The sequence below is a fragment of the Equus quagga genome, chromosome 5 (assembly GCF_021613505.1).
Source record: "Equus quagga isolate Etosha38 chromosome 5, UCLA_HA_Equagga_1.0, whole genome shotgun sequence".
NCBI classification, from domain to species: domain Eukaryota; kingdom Metazoa; phylum Chordata; class Mammalia; order Perissodactyla; family Equidae; genus Equus; species Equus quagga.
The window spans coordinates 78,116,675-78,141,029 of NC_060271.1; the positions used below are offsets into that span (position 1 = coordinate 78,116,675).

At 49.4% G+C, this 24,355-nt stretch overlaps 1 protein-coding gene across 1 annotated transcript in view; it reads left to right on the plus strand.

The window, feature by feature from the left end:
* Positions 1 to 757: 757 nt before the first annotated feature.
* SFXN5 (sideroflexin 5) overlaps positions 758 to 24,355 on the plus strand; it is a 108,057-nt gene continuing 84,459 nt past the window's right edge. The window contains exons 1-3 of the mRNA XM_046660892.1: positions 758 to 871; positions 8,022 to 8,090; positions 19,168 to 19,245. Of these exons, the coding sequence (XP_046516848.1) occupies positions 767 to 871; positions 8,022 to 8,090; positions 19,168 to 19,245 (252 nt within the window). The 5' untranslated portion in view covers positions 758 to 766. The remainder of the gene's footprint in view (positions 872 to 8,021; positions 8,091 to 19,167; positions 19,246 to 24,355) is intronic.

The following is a 24,355-nucleotide window of genomic DNA, read 5'->3' on the forward strand; positions in this document are numbered from 1 at the left end:
AGGAAAGACGGATACTCAAAACCTTAAATAACTATAAATGCAAGGGTGGCAAAAGAGAGGTTCTGGGTGCTAAAAGAGCACGTAGTGGGTTTTGTGGAGGTAGGGTGATGGATCAGGAAATGCAGTGTTTAGGCGGAGGCCAGAAAGATAGCCAGCGTCAGGCGAAGATAAAAAGTTAGTCTTCTGGGTACGGAATGTTCAAGGGTCAGGGGCGATGAGCGCCCAGCATGCTCCAGGAACAGCGTCAGGGTGGCTGCAGAGCACAGGGCGAGGGACAGGGTGGCTACAGAAGAAACTGCATAAAGATCGCGCAGTGCAACTCTGCAGAAGGCCTTCTGAGATTAACCCTACTCCGTCTGGAGTCCTTTCCCAACTGGTCCCGGGTCGGACTCGCTTGAGCAGGGCTCTTCCGGGCTGCAACTCCAGTAGCGATGCCCACCGCAGCAACTCAAACTTGTAGGGGCAGGTCACCAGCGAGGGATCGCCCTGTGGCCCCCTGTCGGGATTTTAGAGTCGTACATGCACGCTCTTCCCGGACTGCAGATCCCTGGCAAAACTGGCGGCGGGAACCGAGCCCGGGTCTGAGTCAGTGCAACTCTCCGCAGTCTAGGGTTGTCAAGCGCTGTGACGAGAAAAACTACATTCCCCACAACCCCTTGCGCCCCCGGCTGTCTGCGGTTGCTTATGACCAATCCGGAGAGGCAGCTGTGGCGGGGGCCGAGGAGGGACATTTTAAAAGGGCCGGAGATTGCGGGCGTCAGTGGCCATGGCGGATACAGCGACTACAGCATTGGCGGCGGCAGCGGCTAGTGTCGCCAACGCCTCGACCGATGCACCTCCTTTCCAGCTGGGCAAACCCCGCTTCCAGCAGGTGAGGACCGGGCTGTGGTCTGCGAGTCGGCGGGTGGCACAAGGAGGGCGAGCAAACTCCACTCCAAAATCCCCTTTAGCCCTAGGGTCTCCGACCCGCGGCCACCGGGGAGCCTGCAGCGACTGCCTCGGGGACCTCGGCCACAGTCGCCCCTTTCCCATTGGTCAGCAGGGTGGACGAGGACTCCCACCTTGGCTCCCTATTGGCTATCGTCGCCGTCGCTCCGCGGCTGCCAGCGCCTCCCAGCCTCTCCCGCCCGAGGCGCTCTGTGATTGGTCACTGCCGGCCTCGGCCCGGGATCCGGGCGCCTGGGTCCGAGCGGCGTCTGCAGGGTCGCTTTGGGCTGTGCAGCGGTCCACTCTGGGCAGAAAGTTCGAGTCCGGCCCTGGGTGAGAAGTTGGCGTGGCCGAGGTCCCTTCTAACTTTTTCCCCGGGTGGTGACTGGATTCTTTCCGAGCTGCTGGCGGAGGCTCCGGGCAGCACCTGCGCCCCGCGGTCGCGCTCCCAGCCCTCGATCCCACGCCGGGTCCGCCTTGCGCGACGGCTTAGGGCCACGAGCCGAGGGTGCCCGCGGCCCGGCGACCCCCGTCCCCTCGGCGGGGGATTCGCTGACGCAGCGAGTTGCCCGGTGGTGCCCTGCCGGGGACGGAGCGAGGACGTGCGGGGAGAACCGGGGTGCGGAGGAAACGCTGTGTCATCCCCGGGACCGCCGGCCGCTCGAAGGGTCCGCGTCCCAGGGAGCCCGCCCCAACCCCTCCCCAGGGGGTCGCCGCAGCCGGGCCCTGCTGCCGCCGAGCGCTCGGCTCTGACCGACCAGGTTGGGCTCTCCGGGGCGCGGTGACAGCGGTCCTTTAACTCCGGGACCCCGGACAGGGCGTCGCTAACTCGGCCACGGAAACGGGGATCGAACCGGCGGCCCGGGCTGAAGGCTGAGAGGGGCCCTTCCCACGCCGTGGGCCACGCGTACTCTCCATCCCCGCTGCCTCCGGCGCCGAGGACACGGACTTTACTAGGAAAAGGGCAAAGAGACTGCTGAGGTGAACCGGGCTTGCCTGGGCTGGGGGCGGCGGAGGCGGGCAGAAAGAAGTTTGCAGGAAGGAAGGAAATTGTAGAAAGGTCGGCGCGGTGGGTTTGTTTCTGTTTTTTGGGTTTTTTTGGTGGTGATAGGAGAGGGACCGGTTCTAGCAAACTGGTGCACCGAGCTTCGCTGATACTTAAGGAAACGTGTCCTGAGACTTCTGAGAAAATGTCCCCACAGTTTTTAAATAGGACTTTAATTTCTTTAAAAAAATAAACTGTCTGGGCATGTAGGTGCCTGAGGTGAGACTGGCGTCTTCCTGCCAGTGTAGCATGCCCCCTAGGATGACTGTCAGGAGTGCCTCTGCCTGTTCCAGAGTGACTCTTCATTGACTGTCCCTGTTTCCCGGCCCTCCACACACAGTGCACCCATCCTTCAAGGCTCAGTCAGGCCCACCTCCTCAGAAACATTTCCTCCCTTCTTCCCCTATGACATTACCCACTGGTGGGACCAGGTCACTGACTCCCTCCTGCCTCTTTGGCCACCCAAAGTGTGATCCTCATAGGTCAGCCTTTACTGACAGTCTGCCCTGTGGTCCTCTACTCCTTCTCTGTGTGATTTCTCGGTCTCCTCAACCCCTGTGTGCGCCTTTTGAGAGAAGGGGCTGATCTTGCCCTTCGGGTTGTCTCCATCTTGCCTTGAGGTGGGGCTAGACACACAGTAACATGCCAAATAAAGATTCCTGGGTTGTTCGTTTTCCAATACCTATTCTGGGACATTCGGTCACACAACAGACATTTATCAACAACTTTTGAGTGGCTTTAACAACTGAGCTGTTCTGATCACCCCTGGAGCCATACAGGCACACCTGAGACTGCTGTCATCCTGGCAGCCTTTGCTAGAATCTCTTTCTGGCACTGCTCTTGAGGGCAGTAAAAGTGTTTGTTGTATTTTCCTTTGAGCACCCTTCCTCCAGCACAGTGGCCTGGGTAAACCACAGTGCACGTGATTCATTGCTGTTAAGGAACTTCTCCTCTTTTGCCCAAACCTGCTCCTCCCACACCACTCCCTAGTTGTGCAAGCAGCCCAACCTGCCACCCAACTGACTCCCAAGAAACCTAAGAGTCACCTACGTACTTCCCTTCCTCACTCTCACTCTCTAAATACAACCAGAGGGCCAGCGTTCTCATTTCTTACTCAGCTCTCAAATGCACCAGTCTCCGTCGCTGGAATCCCAGACCAAGCCCCATCATCTATCTCCTGAGCTGCAGTGGAAGCCTCCCAGCGGGTCTCCCGGGTCCACTCTGGCTCCCTTCTAGTCCCTGCCTTGTCCTCATGGCGGTCCCAACAATGCAGGTCTGATCAGGTGACTCCCACTTCCCCGCTTAAACACCCTCGAGTGGCTTCCCCTCCTTCTAAGATAAATACTTCACTTTTGAAAGGGCTTCAAAAGCCTGTGTGGCCCACCCCTGCTGACCTCTTCTTCCTCAAATCAAACCCCCCACCCCCACCCCCTAGAACTCTCCTTCCCACCACACTGGCTGTTTTCAGCGCCTTGAACCCTGAGTGGTTCATAATGCAGGGTCCATTCCCAGGGCCCACACCAAGGACATCACCCTCAATCCCCATCCAGTCTACTGTTTTCTGCAAGACCGGGTGCCAACGTCTTTCCGTACTCCCAGGAGTCATCGCAGAACTCTCTTCGTTTCCTCCGTCAAGGATCTCCCTGTGCAGGAGGGCAGGGGGAGGAAGGCACTGAGCAGCGTCAGGGTGGAGGAAGATGGCTCACCTTGATGGGCTGTGGTCTGTGACCACCTTTCTCCCTGTAGGATGATGCTGATAGCCCAGCGTTGTTCCGCCCTTTTGGTGTGTTGACTTATTTAATTTTCACAACAATCCTGTGAGACAGGTATAGTTATCCCTTATATTGTAGGTAAGAAAATCGCAGCACACCAACGGATTAACGAACTTCCTAGGCATTCTGGTTCCAGAGTCAATGTTTGTTTGTTTATTTGTTTATTGTCAACTTTTTTATTATGGAGGTTTTCAGACATACAAAAGTGGAGACAATTGTTGATGAACTCGTATGCACCCATCACTCCACTTCAACAATGACCACTGTAAAGCCAGCCTCATTTCATCTATACGCTCCCACCCCCAACCAGTGGATTATTTTAAAGCAAAGCCCAGACATCCCATCATTTTTTTGTACCTGCTAGTAGGTATCTCTAAAAAAACAAGAACTTGTTTGATTAGGGGTTGTTTTTTTTTTTTGAGGAAGATTAACCCTGAACTAACATTTTCTGCCAATGCTCCTGTTTTTGCTGAGGAAGACTGGCCTTGGGGGGGTCTCTTTTATAAGGGCACTAATTCCATTCATGAGGGTTCTGCCCTCATTACCTTCTCACCTTCCAAAGGCCCCACCTCCTCATACTATCACCTTGGGGGTTAGGATTTCAACATAAGACTTTTGGGGGACACAAACATTCAGTCCATTGCACTATTCACATTTCCCTGATTGTCACGTCATTTTTTAAATAATTGGTTTGCTTGAATCGGGATCCCAGAAGCCCACAATTATATTTGACTGATATGCCTATTTTGTCTCTTCTAATCTATTGGTTCTGCCTTCTTTTTTTCTATTTGTTGAAGAAACTGCGTTATTTGTCCTGTAGGATTGCCCTCCTTCTGCATGTGGCTGAAGGCATCCCTGTGGTATTATTTAACATGTTCCCCTCTCCCCTATTGTTCCTGGAAACTTAAAGTCCATGCTTTTAACCACTGCCCCATACTGCCTAGCAAAGGGAAGATGACAAGACAGCCCCCGGGAAGCTCTGTGACCTGACTCTGCTCCCTTTCCTCCTCTGCTCATTTCCTCTCCTGATCTCGCTCTTTTCTTCCCTTCAGGCCCACACACCATTTTTTAGCAAATTGGGGGCCCAGAACAGAAAACATACACACATGCTTCTTCCCATTTGTGTTTCAGTCTATCCAGAAATGTTTTGTTTTTAAAATTCCTTGCTCCTTTGGAAGTCTCACTTTCAGGGGTGATGACTGGGGGTGTGGATCTGCTGGGACGGAAATCCACCGAAGCCTGTGGCGCAGAGCAGGTGGCTTCACAGGGCTCCCTCTAGAGTATGGGGAGCTCTCTGAGCAGGAGGATGCACACTTCGCTTCAAGGCTGAGGGCTTTGTGTGGGCTGAGTCAGGAGGCTCAGTGGGGAAGTTTCTTCTGTAGTTTGCCTGAAATAAGTTCTAAAATGCAAGTGCCTTGCTGATAGTTATGTGTTTTAATCATTTCTCTCCTATAGGCCAGAGAGTGACCGTTTCCCAGAGTGCTGTGGACAGGGCCAATGCCTAGTCCAGTGGCTCCAAACCCCTGCTGCACTTTAATCACCTGGGCAGGTTTCTAAACAGACATTGATGCCTGCCCCCAGCTGGTCCAGCCCTTCTGCCTTTGGGCTGCAGGTTCCATGAGTGTTTTATCTCTAAGCCAGAAGAGCAGTGATTTAGAGGTGTGGGACCAGGAGGGCTGTCAGTTTCTTCTCAGGTCTTTGCCCTCAGCTGCTGCTCCCAAGGCCCGCTCTGCCCCAGGGGCTGCTCTGCCCCAGGGGCCGTGGAGGTGGGAAGTCTTGCTGCCGTCCCAAGCCCCTGCTGAGAATTAGCTGACTCACCTTTCTACTAAAGGGAAAGGGAAGGAATCACTTGGCTGACTCATTCCTCCGGTGAAGAAAAAGGGAAGGAAAAACATCTACTGACTATCTGATTAGGTAAAGATGAGGGCTGAATTTTGGAGGGAAAAGGCCATACATTTTAAACTATTGAGAAAATAAAAATTAATCAGACTGAGAAAGTAGAAACCTTCCCAGCCATTCATCAGGCTGGGAGAACAGACACATAAAGCCAGTTACAAAGAAACAGTGTTTCTCACAAGGACCCACTTCAGTTATAAAGTATCCTAACAACTTCCTTCTTTGAGAAGCCACTCTCTCAAGCTCACTGAGAAATCACCTTCTCCAAGATCATAGGTTGCCAGAAACTGTGCTGTTTAAAATATCAGTAGGAATGAAGCACCCCCCCCCCCCCTTTTGATTGATGCGTCTGTGTCACTTTAACTCAGAGAATCAACCCAAGCTCAGAGCTTCAAATGAGTCTCTGGACACAACCTGCCCCATTTATCCTAACTTTATAGTTTCTAAGGAAACAAGATTCTACACCCACTTCTCAGTCCAGATCTATGTGGACCCTTTTCCCCACAGCCTTGCTTTGCCTTGAGCCTATTAAAGCACCATTTCACTTAAATTTTACTCCACCTTTCTCCAGAATTCTATACTAACTCCATTTTTTCCCTTTTTTGGTGAAGTAGCCTGAAGTTCCTCTGCTGTGTGGCCTCCCTCATTGCAATGAGTCAGTAAACTTGACTTTGTCAGACTACAGGTCTGTCCCTGGGGGGGTCTTAGGCTGATCTGGCCAGGACTTTATCATCTGTGCTTAGCATTTCTAACTCAGAACGCCTTTCTTGAATCTCAGGCCTCTATTTCCAAGTGTTTACTGAAAAATTACTTCTGGAAGGCCCTTTAAGTATCTCAAATGTACATAACCAGTACAGAACCATCTCCCTCTCCTCTAAATGAGTGTTCTTCTTGCTTTCCATATCCTTGTTAATAAGCATTAGTGTCTAACTAGAAATCCAGGCATTATCCACAGCTCTCTGATCTTCCTCATCCCGTAGTCTGACCGGTCAGCCTTGCTCTACTCCCAGGACTTGGCACAGTGCAGGGCACACAGTCAGTCTTCAGTAGCTTTTTGGTGAATGAATGAATAAACCACAGGAGTCTGGTACAGTTTCTGACTCCAGCCTTCATGCCTTCCAGCTCTGCTGATACCGTTCTCTGCTTGGTAAACTCATCCACCTGCCCGTCCCAGCTCCTCTGGAAGCCTCCTTGACTCACTGGGAAGAAATAACCTGTGCCCCCACTGTGCTTTATGATGCCTCATTTCAGCATGGATCACAGTGTTTCGTAGTTGTTTACTTCTTTGTCTCTCTTGGTAGACAAGGTCCGTGAGGGCTTGAGGCTGCTCCATGCAGGGGGTGCCTTGGGGAGCAGAGAGATGGAGGCGGCATGGGGCCTGGTGTGTGCAGGGGACTTTGAGGTGACCTGGGGCCTATGGCAGGGTCTTTGTGGGGAAGGGAAAGTTGGCTGCAGGGTCTGGTGTCCTAGTGAGCAAGAGGAGAGAGTGTGGAGGCTTCTGTTTCCTCCATGCAGCGGATGGGCTCCAAGAGCTGTGGGCTCCAGGGAGGATTTGGGGCCAAGCCCGGGGTGTAGAGCCTGGAGTGTAGCGAGGCATGAACTCCCAGCATTTGCGGCTCTCCCCTTTGTCGCCCAGCTTGGTGCCCTCTCTCCTCCCCTCCAGCTGGCTCTGTCTCTTGGGCAGAAGTCCCAGCAGCAGTGTTGTTCCGTCTCCTTTCATTGTTCCCTAATGCCTGTGGCCTGCTTAGCACAAAGCCCTCCTTTTCTGGGGCCCCTGCTCTGGGGCAAGGCCGGGAGGAGCTGCCCCTCATTCTGGGCCTCATAGCAGTTCCAGGGCTTTGGGGAAAGGAAGGCCTGAGGGCTGTGAGCTGGGCACTATCAGGCTTGAGCTCTGCCTGTGTGAGCTTTCCCTGGGGGCAGGGCCTGAGCTGGATCTTGGAGAGGGAATCCCTCACTCGAGAGGTCCTAAGCAAAGCAAGGAGGCTGCTGTGGGCGGGGAAGGCTGGGTGAGGGCTGGGGACCAGGCCCCCCCTCCAGCCTGTGTGCTCAGTGGTGCTCGGGAGCTGCTGGAAGGCTTGGAGTGCATCTCAGTGCATTGGGAGGAGAGGGAAAAAATGGGAGACACCTTGAAGAGACATTGGGACTGGTCACTGAGTGCCTTAATAGTCTTTCTGAGTTGACTTTAGAAAGCCCTGAGGCCTGAGAAAGCTGTCCTCAGGTCACTGAGAAGTGAGGTCTCTTTGGTATTTATCACCCACAGGCATAGTCCTGGGGACTGTGGGACCCCAATAGTAAGGGTGAGCTGCGGGGGAGGGTTCCCCAGTGTCTAGAGGATGGTTTACAGCAGCTGATCTACTCTATTCTCCTTCCTCCCGCTCCAGACATCTTTCTATGGCCGCTTCAGGCACTTCCTGGATATCATCGACCCTCGCACACTGTTTGTCACTGAGGTAAGTCATGGCTGTCACTCTCAATGGAGGCCCCTTGACCTTTATACCTTGTCACTTTAGAAGATCTGTGGGTCATCTGTGTGTACACTTTATACACATTATCTCATTTCATCTGGATCTCATGACATCCCTTTAAGATGGATATATATCATTCTTCTTATTTCAAACTTTAATAAAATTACTACCAAGTACATGAATTACATGCTCATTACAGAAGTTCAAACAGTACAGATGTGTTTACGTAGAACAAAAAAGTATCCTTCATACACTCTTCCTACCCAGTTCCCTCGTCTCACAGGTCATGTTAGCTTTATTAAGGCATAATTTTTTTTTTATATATGAACCATTCTATGGGTTTTGGCAAATGTTCAGTCACGTATCTGCCGCCACAATGAAGATGCTGAACACTTCCATCTCTCTAAAAGGTTCCCTCATCTCTGTTTTTAATCAGTTTCCCCCTGCCCCGCCCAGTTCCTGGCAACCATTCGTCTGTTTTCTGTCCCTACTGTTTTACTGTTTCTAGAATGTCACATAAATGGAATCCTACAGTATGTAGCTTTGTGTGTCTGGCTTCTTTGCCTTCTCATAATGCTTTTGAGGTTCATCGGTATTGTTGCATGTATCAGGACTTCGTCACTTCTTATTGCTGAGCAGTATTCCACCGAAAGGGTGTTCCAGAACTTGTTTATCCATCCACTTGTTGGTGAACACCCAGGCTGTTCCCAGTTTGGGGCTATCATAAATAAAACTGCCATGAGCATTCTTTGTGTGGATGTTTGCCTTCATTTCTCTTGAGTAAATAACTAGGACTGGGATTGCCGGCTCATCCGATAAGTGTGGTGAGCGTGTATTTAACTTCATAGGAAACTGCCAAACTGTTGTTCAAAGTGACTGTACCTTTTACATTTCCATCACAATGTTCCGGTTGCTTCACATCCTCACCAGCACCTAGTACTGTCAAATTTTAATTTATTTCAGCCATCCCAAGAAGTGTCTCTATCGCCTTTGGATATATATTTACAAATGCATGTAGGAATGCATGCACATATAAAGTAGCAAATATTCGTTAAGCACTCACTGTGAGCAAGGCAATGTCGTAAGCACTTTACGTGCATTAGCTCATCAGGTGAACTCAAAGCAACCCTGTGAGGTAGATACTATTGTAAGTTCCATTTTACAGATGAGGAAACAGAAGTTAAGTCTCATGCACATGGTGCTGGCCAGTGGTGGAGCCAGGGTATGAACCCAGGTAAGCTTGTCTCCAGAATTCTTATTCTTAGCCAGTTTGCATTCCTGTTCAGGTAACTTGAGTTTAGGGAACTCTCCCAAGATTACTCAGCTGGCAGAAGGCCCGAGCTCCCACTCTGGGCTCCCACATGCCCTGAGGCAAGTCGCGGTGCCTCTGAGTTGGCTTTGGAGCAGACAGCACTTCTCTGGACCTCTTCTCTGTGCTGAGCATTGGCTTGCTTCAGCCCTGGAGTTGATGAGCTCTGGGAAGGAAAAGCCGTAACGGAAAGAAGCACAAGGCCTGCTTGGCACCTGGGCCTGGAACCATCCCCATTGTGCCTGGAGGAGCAGCCCAATAAGGGGAAATGTGGGAATTACCCCGAATGTGGTTTCCTGCTGCATCTCAGCAAGGGTGAAGGGCTCAGGTATTTTTCTGACTGGCCTTACGTCTGGACGTACCACTTCTCAAGGGCGAGGCTGCTGTACTTCTAGGCCCTGTCTTTATTCTCCTAAGGAGTAATCAATGCCATTGCATAAAAATTTGAGAGAGCACCAAACTAGAGAAACTACTTACCTAGCCTAGGTTATGTGTCTTTCTAGAAAGTTCCAGAATGGTGCACAACTAGATACAGTTGCAACATAAATCCCAACATAAATGCCACCTGCTTAATGGAGGAGGCTGCAGAGGCCAGTGCTTAACTCAAAGGATGGAGGTGCTGGTGGTGGACTTTGAGGTGCATTGAGAGGTGGTGGAGGGAGCCTTGGGGAGACATTTCAGTGCTCCCCAGATTACCACGAGCAGGCAGGGGCTTTGGGGATGGGTGGGCAGCTACAGCACAGCATGCTACCTATGCCATGGGTTCACACCCTCTCTGCTCTCCAGTCCACCCTCCTTTCATTCCCAGACCATTTCATTTTTCTACTCTCCTCCTGTACCATATCTTTCTTCTTCAACTCTTGCATTTCGAAAGGCCCCAACATTCTTGTACATCACTAAACCATTTTTGGTCTGTTTCCTCTATCAGTAAATACAAAAATTTCATACTTTTCTTTACTATTAATTGAAATGTCAAAGCAGCTTAATTATTTACTGATTAGAAAATAAACAATGGAACGGTAGTTTTCGAATATTTTTGAAATTCCACATGTTCCCTTCCCTCATCAAAGGTTCTGATAGGTTTCCCAGAAAGATCCGCACCTCCTCTCCCCACTGTCCCCCAGTTGGGGACTCTTTTCAGCACTACCTGCTGGCCTCTTGGAAAGTTTCTGCCCACAGAAGATCTTCTAGGCCCTACTAACTCTGGGAAGGCTCTGAGTGGGGCCTTCAGGCCCTCACTTGTTCTAGACCAGGCCAGTTGCTTAGCAAGACCATCTGCATGGAAGCAATGAGAAGTTGGAGGCACCGAGAGGAAAGCTTGTCTTCCCTGAGCTCCTTCCCCATGAACTGTGGCACTGCCAGGAGGGTCAAGATCCCCCTTCTGCTGGGCTCAGTCCACAGAACATGGCTCATGTCTATAAGACACTGTTTCTCTCCCGGGGCCATTGGCTCATGTCCGTGAGAGGAGAGTGGAGAACATGACGAAGAGGCTTTGAAAGCCGGCGGTTCCTGAGGTGGAAAGATCCTGGGCAGCTGAGCCATCTGGTGACCCCGTTCTGAGGGGCATTAGCTGAGTTAATGTGTAGACTCATCTTGAGAGAGTTTGCAGCTCCTCGTTTGCAGTTTATAATTGACCAAGCTTTAAAAAGCTTCCAACCCTTGTATGTGTAATGAGGCGGAGGAAATTTTATTCACCGTAATTTCTCTTAGGAAGAAGGCTGTCTTTGTTCTAAGAATGTCTTGAGCAAGGCTTCAGAGGAGGAGGTTGGTCTGCTTGACAGAGGGGGAAGAACTGTGCTTTTGATCCTAAAAGGAGAGAGAAAAGAGAAGGACGAAGAGGTAGGAACAGAGGGAAGGACGTCGAGTAACCATGATGAGCTGAAAGGCCAGTGGCTGGGGCTCTTTTGAGATGGGTCATGCCTACAGTGCTTGTGAAAGTTATTGACATGTCACACTATTGTCCCCTCCACCATCATTCCCGCGAGGTTGTCAGTAAAGTCTGCCTGGTTCATGAAATCTCTGCAGGAGTAGATTGTTTGGGGGGATCTCGAGTAGCTGAGTCTCCTGGCAGGGAGCAGTGTGTGCAGGATCAGGCCTGAGGAAGCAGATTCCCAGGAGCTGGCAGAAGCCCAGCTTTGGCCTTCCACAGAGATCATGGAATTAGATCCGGATCTCTAAGGGCAAGGCTGTACCAGCTGACATGTAAGTTACTTTTAATTATGGACTGAAGATGAAAGGGATTTGCTATTCTGCATTCAACAGTTATTTAAGGGAATGAATGGTTGACAGATTATCATCCTGAAGGGCATAGAAAACCAGCTGAAATAGTGTTAACAACGCTGACTCAGTATTAGTATCGGTGTAGTAATCTGAAACTATTTAGGGTGTATTGTAGGATAGAATAAATAAGTAAATATACTGATGCTGGGAATCAGGGTTCTCACCATGGGAGTAGGGAGATTAAAAATATGGAGTAGGGAAAAGACAGACAACTCTGCGATGTTGTATTTGAATTGGAGGTGTCAATATGAAGTCACAATTTACCACCCCCCCCCACACACACACATACACACGTGTTTACATTTATATTTCCAATTTCCAGCCTCTGTTCACTGAAAGTGCCTGGAAGCAATGACACCCCAGAAACGATGTACCATTATGCACTAAAAGGATCCAGGGCTTCTTGGAGGGATGGCCAAATCCACCTCTGGGGCAAGGAGAGTTGCTATAGAAAGTAAGAAAGTGCTCAAAGAAGGATGGAAACACAGGAGGTGGCTTGAAAGGAAACCCACTGGCCAGATTTGGGACAATTTGAGCATTAAGAAGAATAAAAGCAATGGATTATAAAATGTTGAATAATAATAATAATAACAATAAATCCACGAGTCCATAGTAATACTGAAAATCTGGGAGGGGAACCTCTTCACAGAAGAATGTCGGCTAATAAATGTAGAAGGAAATAACCATTGTGTAATCCTCAGTGAAATAACTGATTCCAACCAGGATCTTTAATGGGTGCTCTTTCCACAGAGTAAAGGGTTTTTGGGATATTCGTATTCTCTGAGTAAGTATCACCTGAAGATTATTTATCAACTACAAAGGGGAAAAGGTACCTTTATGGTGGAGAGCTTTGAGGACGCCCTTTAACCTGGTGGCCAAACTTAGCTTCGCTAACAGTGAAAAAACCCGACATTATGTGCTTCCTGATGCGATGTGATTCTAGTATTAATTCCTAAATACTGGAAAATATATGAAAGTCTAAAGATGAAAATTAAAACTGCTCCTTATCCCACCTGCCAGAAATAAGCGCCATTAGCATTTTTGTGTATGTCTATGTACAAAATTAGAATGGTTTATATAATATGTATATGTGTGTATATGTCTAGCTCTATCTATATAGATATATAATCATATATGACATATATTACACATAATGTCTATGTATACATGAGATATATTCTTTTTTCCATGTAGCATCTCATGAGCATTTTTCCTTGTCATTAAATGTTGTTTCAAAATATGTTTGATAACTGCATAGTAATCTATCATGTGGTTATTCTCTAATTTATTTAATCATTTTCTCTTTTGATGACCATTTGGATGGTTTCAAGTCTTTTGCCATTATAAATAATACTGCGATAAATATCCTTGTACATAAATCTCCCCATAGTTCCCCTTATTTCTTTTGGATAAATTCCTAGAATTTATGAATGAAAGACATAATAGGGCTTTTGATATATATTACCACATTGCCCTGCAAATTGTCCCAGCCTGCGCCGAGATTTTATCAGTTTATTCTCTCAATTGCAGTGAGTGAGGGGGTCCATTTAAGTGTATTCTAGACAGCATCAGATGTTCTAATTTAAAATCTTTAATGGATTTTTAATTTAAAAAATACCCAAATGTCAGTACCCTTTTGCACTTCAGATTCTTGTCCATCTGCATACATTTTTGGCATCTTTATTACGTTGAACATAGACTTTTTATTTGCTTTTCTCATTCATTTCCAAGTCTTTATAATCTTTTTAAATCAAATCTTATAGTATAAATAACCATACCTGTTAGACTTTTAAGTCTAACACATAGGTTCTTTCCTATCTTTTAGGCTCCTGCAAAAACAGTCTCAGGCATATCACTTTTCACTTCTGCTAATTTTTTTTGTTTTAGAAAAAAATTCCCAAGACTAGAGTATCCAGGCTGGAGGCTGTGATTATTGTTACCATTCTTGGGATAGCTGGACAGATTTATTTTCTAAAGGGTTGTACCACCTGTCATGCTACCAGAATTAGATTGATTTCTATGGTGATCAGAGGTCAGCCACAGGGAAAGCAGAGCCTCTCCCTGTGTGTCCCTGGTTTCCTTCCTTTGGGCCTCCCAGAGGGTGGCTCTTGGCTGGTGGGAGCCAAGGACCAATCTCAGCACAGGCAGAGAGCTCTGCGGGTCCCTGGACGGCTGAGAGGGAACAAGAAGGGGCTTAGGAAGGCCGAGGGAAAACAGGAGGGCTTGGGGCTCTACCTGCACGTAAATCATGAGCTTTGGCCCCCAAGTCCCACTGCCTGGGGGCCACAACAGGAGTGGATAAAGCCCTGCTTGCAGACAAGGTAAGAATGCATGGCCCTGCGCTTGTTGGATGCAAGACTGGTCCAGGTGAGAACAATCAGGCACCGAGCAATCAAGGCATGAGGTGACAGAACCTGCATCCCCCTCACCCCATTTACCCAGCCAGCCTTGCTCTGTTCCCTCGTGCACACCCCACCCCACTGCCAATTCTTTCTCCCCTGACCCTTGACACTGCTCTTTTCTTTTCTTTTTTCTTTTTAGTTCTGCAAGCTCTGAAACTCCCAAACTCTCCACTTTGCCTGAAATGCCCATGTTTCCATGGTACCCACTTTCTCCAAACATGCTCTCCAGTTTCTCTGTGTCGGGCTGGGCTCGGCTTTGAATGACAGTGAAGAAGGCCCTTCTTTTTCTTGCCTAGGGTGCCCTCCCCAGCAGGCCTCAGCTTTGGGGGATGCAGGCATTGTTGTGGTTTCTTTGGGAGACCGCCCTTCTCTCAATTACTGTCACGAGGACAGGAGGTTCTTCCCCGCTGATGTCTCGTGGAAACGGCCCAGAACTGAGATTGAGGGGACTTGAGGTCTCCAGGTGCCGCCCACCCCCTCTGTGACCCTGGGCATGGAAATGCCCTTCACTCTGGCCCCAGTTGTCTCAGACAGGGGTGGCCTTGATGGTTCCATGATAGACACGTGCAGGGGGTATTTTTTTCCGTTTCCTGTGTGAACAGGGCGCAGTCTCTTGGAATCCGGGGATTCTGTAACCAGCGTCACCAAGGGGGCATTTGGTCTGCTGCTTTGGAATGTGGATTCCTAACCCTGACCATACCCTTCACCTTTCCCCCAGCAGCCTCAATCATTCATTTTTGTGGAATGTGCACTGTGTATGGCCTCATGTTGGTGATGGACTCTGGTGGGTGGGTCCTGTGGTCCTTCAAAGATGCCTAACCAGTGCCGTGCTCCCTGCGCTTTGCAATCTGACAGATAACATGGGCACACGAGCAGTAAGTGGTCAGGGACCTCAGAGTGGTGCAAACTCAATGCTCTCTGACTGTTCAGAGGAGGGAGGGAACATTTCTGGAAGATTCTGGAGCCGATGGCCCTGAGCCTTGAAGGATGGATGGGGAAGGTGATACTGTTGGGGAGGAAGGGTGTCCTGGTGAAGTGAACAGTATGGGCAAGGTCAGGAATGGGAACTGGCAGGCACCACCTACACGGTGGGTGGGTACCTTTACCAGAAGGGGGGTGAAATATTTCTGGGTGCTACTCACGTCCTGGCCAGGTGCTGTCACTCCCGTCATATTTAATGTAGTAAATATTATTATAATACATTAAACATTTAAATCAGTTGACGTTCTCCCTTAGCCTGCATTTAGTTTAGGAAGGGGCTATGGGCCCCCGCAAGCCCCCCAAAATTAGTTTTGCTTCTGATGACTCTCTCTGGCTTTCCTTTCCCTGCTCTTCCCTTCCTGTGTCCCTCCGTCCCCATTCGTGTCAGGCTTGGTCTCCTGCCCTCTCTGGCCACCACCCTTACACTCTGTGCCTGCCTCTCTGCTTCCTTCTCCTTCCCCTCAGCACCTTTGGGTGGGACCCTCAGGGCCAGGATTCTCCTCATTCAAATTATCTGCCACTGGAGCGGACCTCCCAGGTGCCAGCATTTCCAGAGGGACCTTCTGGAGACCATGTCCCTGTCAAATACAAGCAGGCGCCCTCACAGTGACACTTTCTGGCAGGCGAGCCAGAGGCAGGCAGGCTGGTGATGGAGTTTGGGAAGCAGCAACCTGGGCCGTCCCTCCCCCTGGGTTCTCCCTCCCCCTGGCCCCTGGGCTCCTGAGAAGGGCCAGCAGCCTTGTCTCCGACTGCCTGGGCCCCTCATCGTTTTAGGATTCGGGGTCTGGCTGCCTGCTTGTTCCTGGTTGAAAAGACTTCCTGCAAAGTTCCCCCTGCCACAGACCTCCAGCTTTCCCCACCCCTCAAGAACCCAGGGCTCTTCCACCAAGCCTCATGGTGCATCAGGGCGAGAGGAGGGTTCAAAGCAGGGAGACCGTCCTCAGGACCCCTGAAAGCAGCCCCCTTCTCTGCAATGAGGAGACCAGCCCCCAGAAGAGCCAGCCCTCAGGGACCTCTCAAGACAAGCGGGCTGAGGCCTTGTCTGTCCCACCGAGGGCCTGGAGCCCCAGCCTCTCAGCCTCTGGCAGAGGGGGGCCTGGCTGAGGGTTAGTAAGGCCCAGAGGCAGAAAACCATGTTCTAGCTTCCTTCAGTCCTGGATTCTCAGACTTGTCTTCAGGAACTTTGGATTCAGTTCTCCCACAACCCACGCCAAGATCAGGGCTCTTTGGAACTTTTTCTTGTGGCGGGAGGCCTCCCTTTGGTGACCGCATCAAATGAGATGGAGCCTGGCCAGGTTGTTATAGGAACTCGGGAGAATCCCTGGAGTGGGAAAATAATGAGGACGCGGGGCCATTCACCATTCAGCGGTGGAAAGTAGAGCATCCATTGTCCTGCGGCAGAGGCTATGGCAGCGGGGGGAAGCGGCCTTGGGGTGGGGGGCCTGCCGTGTCACTAGGAGGCTCTGGGGGTGTCAGGGGCACAGAGCGAGGGTCTGAGCAAACTGTGGGTTCAAATACTAAGCCGCTCACTTCCTATCTGTGTGACCTTAAGCAAGTTAAAACAATCAACATGATCCCATTTTGTTGAAAAACAAATGTCTTCAGTCTAGAAGGAAAATTATCCTCCCTTTTGCAGTGGTTATCTCAGTTTATGTTTGTAGGTAGTTTAAAAATTTTTTGTGCTTTTCTATTTTTTTCTGACATTTTCTCTCAACAGCATGGATTACTAGTATAACTGGAAAAACACAAAAACGAAAACACCAAGCTATCTCTTGGAAACAAACAGATTCTGGGAAGGGATTCTGGAATTTCAGAGTTGATATGCATACATTTGAAAGGGGAAGGACAGTACTTTCCAGCAGTCAGGCTGCTCCCAAGTAAGACGGCTTCCTGGCCCCCTGACCGCCCTGGGATAGAACAGCACTGGCCACGGGTACTTCACACACAGGCCTGCTGGGTCGCGGGTGGCCTCGCTGGCTTGTCTGTGCTGGCGGTTATTCCTGCTGTTACAGGACAGCAGGTGGCTTTCATTTCCCATCCTATGAGACTGCCATGTCAGCCCGTTCAGCAAATGCCCCATTGTCGCCCCCACTGCGTGCCCTTCCTGGTGCTGTATCCTGTCTTCAGACCAAGGGGCTTATGCTGCCTTCTCGGCACTCCCATCCTCAGCCAGCCTTGTCCCTCCATCAAAAGGGCAGCAGGGTGGCTTCACTGGGTTTTTCCCTCCACACTGGCTGGGCGTCCCTGGTGGCTGGGTCCCTCATCTGTCCTTGACATAGGCTGCTTCCTCTGACTGTTGTCTGCTTATTGTTAATTTTTTGAGGGTCCAATATACCTATGGTAAAATGCACAAATCCTGAATTTATGGCTTAATGGATTTTGACAGATATTTATGCCCATGTAACCACCACTCAGATCAAGACATTGAACATTTCCATGAACCCAGAGGGTTCCTGCATGCCCTTTCCACGTCAGTAACCCCCACAAAAGTTACACTATCATGGTCTCTACTATCATAGGTGAGTGTTGCCTGTTTTTGAACTTGATAAATATTCTTCTGCATCTGACTTCTTTCACTTATCGTTGTGTGTATCAGCCCTCTATTGATGTGTAAGGAATCGCCCCAAAATTTAGCAGCTTACAACAACAAAGTCGGTTCTTTTGCTTGCTGAGCTTCAGCTTGAGCGGGGCTTAGAGGGGATGGTTTGTCTATGCTCCCTGCGGCATCAGCTAGTGCAGCCTGACTCGGGGCTGGAAGGTTCATTTCAAGATGGCTCACTTGGATGGTGGGCAACTTGGTGCTGACCATCAGCTGGTGGCTCGGCTGGAGTCATCCGCCAGGCCCTCAGTTCCTATCTACATAGGTCACTCCGTAGGCTGTTTGGGCTTCCTTACAATATGATAACTGATTTCCAGGAAAGTGACCATCCTAAGAGAACAAGGTGTAAGGCATTTTTTTGACCTAGCCTCAGAGATCCCATAGCCTCTTCTTGGCCATACTCTTGTTTGTTGAGGCAGTCATGAAGTCCTGTCCAGGATCGGGGGGAGGGGACATAGACTCTACCTCTGGATGAAGATGTAGGAAGGTTCTAGAAGGGCCTGGGACATAGGAGATATTATGGCGGCCGTCTTTGGAAAATACATTCTGCCACATTATGTTTGTGAGATTCAGCCATGTTGTGACATGTATTTGCAGTTTGCTTTTTTAGTTGCTGTATAATACTTCATTGTGGGCATGTACTACAATTCACTTATCCAGCCTGCTCTTGCATTCAGTTTGCAGTCTAGGGCTATTTGAATAGTGCTGCTATGTATATTCTTATACAAATCTTTTGGTGGATGAGGCTGCCTTCTATCACTGTTGCTGTCTCTTTAGCTTTTAAGATTTTAAAAAGCATACAATTGCATCCTCTTTCATTTTCTCTCTCTTCCCATCAGTTACCGTAGCCATATGTACTTTAGTATGTAAATCTCTGCTAGTGTTTTTAAAATGTTGAAAAGAAATTATATAAGTATTACATAAATATGTTCTCTTTATAAAAACTTTCAATATTACAATTAAGATTAACGTTGCTTCTGACACCCCTTGCCAAGTCTGGGTGCTTTCCTCCTAACCCGAAGTAGACCCCTGTCACCAGTTTGGTGGGTCTACTTGTAGAGCTTTTTTGATGCATTTACACATATAAATATTCTCGTAGAAAATATTGTTTTCTATGTGTATGCGTGTGTGTGCTTTGTTTGTTTGGTACAACGAGTGGCATCATACGGCTCTACAAATCGCTTTCTCACTCAAAAAAAACTCTTGGAGATATGGCCATAGAATTGCATGGAGCTCTACCTCACTTTTTAAGCCAACGAATAATGTTCCCTAGTATCGTGGTACCACTGTGATTTAGCCATTTCCCTATGCAAGGACGTTTAGTTTGTGTCCTTCTTTATTGTTTTGTGTGTGTCTCATGAACCAGAGGGTAGGCCTTGCACACTGCAAATATTGTCAGTACTCAACTCATACTGATGCGTTCTCACAAGGGTAAGAGGTGCAGGAGCCCTAGATCTGTGCCCCTCAAGGTCTCTTTTCTTCCCCCTGCAGAGACGTCTCAGAGAGGCTGTGCAGCTGCTGGAGGACTACAAGCATGGGACCCTGCGCCCGGGGGTCACCAATGAACAGGTAACTGCTGGAGGTAGGGCAGGGAAGGAAGGTGGTAAATTCACAGCCATTCCATGCAGCCAGAACCCCTTCTCTTCCCTTCAGCATCCACTTCTGCTGCTGCTACGCGCCCTGTGGACTTGTGGCTCTTTGGAGGAGATACTCAGGTCTCTCCTGTACCCTGGGTCTGGTGGGAAGCATGGAGGCTGATAAGGCTAGAGGGGCCCAAAGAAAGTGGTTTGCTGCAGCTGAAGTGCACGTCTCTTCCCAAGTCAACAGTCAGTGACATCACAGTGGTAGCTTGAAATCAGCCATAATGGGAGTATTTACACCATGGAAATTGGCAGATGCTACAAATCAGAACTTCCCCCCCCAGAGAACATGTTATCAAACATTTACGAGCATACCACTACCCAAAAGTTCAGGTTGAGGATGGGAAAGATGGGGGAGGATGGTGGGGATTAGGCTCGGAGACTGTGATTTCATTTTTCTGTATCACATGGGAACTTCAACTAGAGCTAATGGAAATATTGATGGTCATATTTGGTTTGGTGTGGGGAGGGGGAGGTAGTAAAGGGCAACTTTATTGATTACAGAGACTGACAGTTAATGTGCCCAAGTTTTTCTTTTTGTTCATAAACTTTATTTCAAAACTTAAAAAAATTAATTTCACATTTTTCCCCCAAAATAATATGCGTATATATATTCAAAAAGTCAAATCGTACTAAAACACTTGTAAGGAAAAATTGTGTGCTGCCTCACCCCTCCCCAATTCCCATTCGTATTCCCTAGATACAAATACTTTTAGCTGTTTCTTTAGATAGAAATCTGTATTTCAAATGAATATGCCTTGTCTATACTGCTATTTCTCAACTAGTTCTGTTGTATTATCTGTTACGGTAGTTGAGAAGTCAGCTTTCTTCTTATCCATCCCCATAAACACACTTCACCCCCTACCCTCATCACCCTCCCAAAATAGTTATCATGTTTTGAGGGTCTGTGGATATTCAATATTCACATTATTACAGTTGTATCGCTAACATTCACTGTAGAGTCAAGTTGGTTGTATCATGATTATGTTTCCTCTCTTTTTGAACTTTATGTTTTATCTGGAGTTAATAATTGCCTCTTTTTTCTTCCTTATTGGCTTCGTTTTCTTTGTACCATCTCTAATTCTTGCTGCACCCTTCAGCAGCCTTTCAATATTTTCAGGGCTTCCTTTCCATCTGAAGACTCCTGTCCTTCAGTTGCATTTTTTTCCTTGAAACTTTCCTTTCTGGGACCCACCTCCTCCAGCTCCAGGCCTTCCTCTTGGTGTACAACTTCATTTTGGTGGGACACCTTTTCCAGTGGCTTCCTGAAAAAAGAGTAAATGGGAAGAAACCTTTGAGTCCTTTTATGTCTGAAAAATTGTAATTCTGCGCTCAACCTCAACTGGCAGTTTGGCTGAGGAGAAAATTCTAAGCTGACAATCGTTTTCCTTCAGAATTTTGAAGACATTGCCCTATTGTCTTCTGGCTTCCAGTATAGCCGTTGAAAGTCTGATTTCATTCCTGGTTCTTTGCAGGTAACCTATTTTCTCTCTTTGGGAATGTTTAGGATCTTCTCTATAAAATTTATTTCTGAAATTCCACAATGCCATCTCTTTTAAAATTCGTTATTTTGGGTTCCTGAAAGGGTTCCCCTGTCAATCTGAAGACTCCAATTTCTCAGTTCTGGCAAATTTTCTTATGCTGTTTATTTGATAATTTCTTCTCATTCTGGAATTCAATTGGTCAAATATTCAACATCTTACATTGACACTCAGGTTCTCTTATGTTTTTTCTTTTCTATTCCGTCCCTTTGTCCTTCTGTTTGGCTTTGCAGGAAATTTCTTTGAGTTTAGGTTCCACATGTATATTGAATTTTTAACTTCAGCTAGTATAATTTTAATTTCCAAGAGCTCTTTGATTGTTTCTTTTCTTCATTCTTTTAAATAGAATCCTCTTCCTGTTTTGGGAATACAGTATCATCTCATCTCTCTACATTCTCGAAGCCAAAGAAGGGGGAGAAGGAGGCTGGGGTCCCCAAATTCCCTTTTCAGACTTTCATTAATTTCCCTGCTTTTAGCCTCACCTACTCCCAGCCTCCACTGTGCTAATGTTCCCAATCTGGAGTCTCCTGGATTCAGTTTCTCCAGAAGGTTGATAAACCTCCAGCGTCTGGTGGGGACACAGATGAGGGCGGTAAGAGTCACCTTGCTGTGTGGGGAAGGCCTGGGGGTCTACCTGCTTTGAGGACAGACTTTCAACCAACCCCCTCTGTTTAGCCTTCCATCAGCCCTTTTGTCCTGTGGTACCTGGTCCCTCCACGTCCTGAGCTTTGCTGGTGTCCTGGGCGCAGCGGGCTGGCTCCTTACGCGTAACCTCTTCAGGTATTTAGAGGATGGCTCTCTCCTCGCTGCTGGATCAGTTACTAAAACTCATTTTCCATCCAAAATCATGTTGCCGTCCTTCCTCTGCTATTGTCTCCTCTTCTGTTCTTTTGGTGACTCTGTGAGGCACTGCCCTCCTTCTAACACCTTTAGGCGCGAAGCCCATGCTGAGGCTCCGTGCTGCCAGCATGACCCACTAGTGCCTGGCTGGGTGATCCCGAGGCGGGTGGCTTAGCCACCAGCCCTCCCAATCCAGTTTGTTTCAGTTTGTGTTTATGGAGCACCTACAGGCCAGGGTTGGTGCTAGGGCCTGGAGGAGAGACCAAGGAAGAAGCTGGAGGAGGGTTTTGCCTCATGGACTCCTCAGACTCTAGGCAGTGACTGTGACAACACAGGATACCACAGGAGAGCAGAGGAAGGGGTAACCTGCCCAGACTAGGGATGTCTGATTTCTCGCCAGAGATTTGAGGAATGAGAAAGGGCTGGGGAGGAGCAGGCGCTGGGGAGGAGCAGGCCAGATGAGGAAGCACAGCCTGAGCAGAGACAACAGGCCCCTCCAGAGGAAGTGACAGTGAATGTGCTCCACTGCAGGCCGGCACGTGAAGGGAGGGCAGCACCCGACTGGATGCAGCGCCTTGGCCAGCCGTCCTCGTGTGGGACCCTGGAGCGCGGCGCAAGGTGGTGCCGTGCCTGGGTAGGCAGGGTCCATCTTCAGGCGTCTGCGCTGCCTGCTGAGCTGGGGGCAGCCGCCAGCAGAGAGGGCAGGCAGGATCTCTTCATTACCCAGGGGCCATGCAAGGAGCCCGGGTGGCATGTCCTCTCACGCCCCTCTCTAGGCTGAAGTCCCTTGCAGTTCCTCTCGGACACATCAGGGTGGGTCCAGCCTCCAAGTCCTTCCTGACCCTGTGTCTGCTCCCAGCCCAAGCTCCGCCCTGGCCCCTCCTTGCTGAGGTTGGCCTTTGGGGACTCTTTCCAGCTTCCAGAGTTTAGGGAATGAGGACACATTTCCCTTCTTTGCTCCCTTCAGTAGCTTAAAGCTGCCCGTCCTGTTTCCTGGGTCTTGTTTGTTTTCTGTCCTGAAAGCCCCCTTGGGCCTCCAGGGAGCTGGGAAGAGGGAGGTGGGGGGCCCTGGCACTGGCTGTGCTTCCCGACTCTGGCTCATGATGGTGATGCCCGCAGTGTCCATCTGGTGGCTGGGTAGCACAGTGCTCTAGGTGTGAGCCTGCTGCTCAGTCCCCCTAATGAGCAGATCCCGCCTCTCCCTCCCTCCGCCGTCCTCCTGGCTCCCCAGAGTATGGGGGCTGGGCTCTGCAGCAGCTGTCCCAGTGCCTTCCTCCCTGGGCCTCACCTGCAGAGCCACGCCCCACTGACTGCCAGTGAAACAGGAACAGAGGGGATGGGTGACGACGTACGGGCTCAGGGTTTGGGGAAACCTCAGCAATCTGAGATCAAGGACAGTCTCCCACTTGTGGTGCAGGCTGGCCCTGCTCGAGGGTCCCGTCTGTGCTGTCTGGAGAGGCCCGGGGTGGTTCTCGATCTCAGTCTGGACAGCGGCCTCGTCTGCTCCTGGGCTCTGTGCCTGCTTTGATGTCCTTTTGCAGGCGTGTGGGTCAGAAACCTGTGGCTGTGTCCTGATGCCTGTGGGCCTGTCCCGATGTCACGGGCAGCACTGGGTAAACTGTGTGCCAATTTGTTATCTAACCTGCCCTCCAGTTACAACATCTCACCAGGGGGTGCTTCAAGTGGATTGATAGTTTGTTCACCCCTGATGGCCTTGGTTAGTGGGTGGCTGATAGCTCCTCCAGAGACTGTTAATGTGTTAAAAGGTTGCTACGCCAATGGAAAATTAGCCCTGAGGATAAAATAGAAATAATTATTATTTACCCTTTGGGCTTGACAGGTGGAAATTTGGTATGCTAGGAACCCTAGTAAGGACTGTAGCTATCAGTTAAACAATAGAGCCACAGAGGCCTAAACGTGAGAACAGGCAGCTAAGTTTCTGGGTGGCGACTCTGCTGTGCACACTTTATATGCCGGGCTTTGCTGGCCTGATTTAATGTGGATGGAGACGTCCTGTTAGAGCCAACCCCCATCTTCCCCCCACTTTCTGAAGGTGGCTTTGGAAGGGGCGTGGAGTGGAATAATGTGCACAAACATGGAGGCAGAGTGGGTGGTGTGGGGCATGGTTAGAGGAGCTTCATGTTTGTGAAGGTCTTGCAGCCCCAGTTATACCTGGGTAGTTAATGCCATCAATCCTGGCCGTGGGCATTTGCTGAGCCTCTGGTATGTGAAAGGTGCTGAGGTAGGTGCACGCCAAATGAGCATATGCCCTGGTTCCTGCCCTCCTGCAGCCAGCTCCCGGCACAGACGAGGCGACCACACGTCAATGGGGGCTGGAGGCCAGGCTGGTGGCTCAGCTGCGTGGAGCTAGTGCTAAGGTAGGTAGTAGTTCAGGGGTGAGGGAATCCTGAGAACACAGGTGATGAGGAAAAGTGTCATGGAGGGGACGCAGGTGGGCCCTGAAGGGTAGGTCGAATGCAGAATGTAGAGAGAGACCCCAGGCAGTGGGAGGGACGTTCCCTGTAAGTCACAAACAGAAGCCGAGAAATAGAGTGGAGTGGAGAGAGAGAGAGAGATAAGAGAGAGTAATGAGGGAAAGAGAGAGTGATGATGGAAAGAGAGAGACGAGAGAGAGAGAGAGAGAGAGAGAGAGAGAGA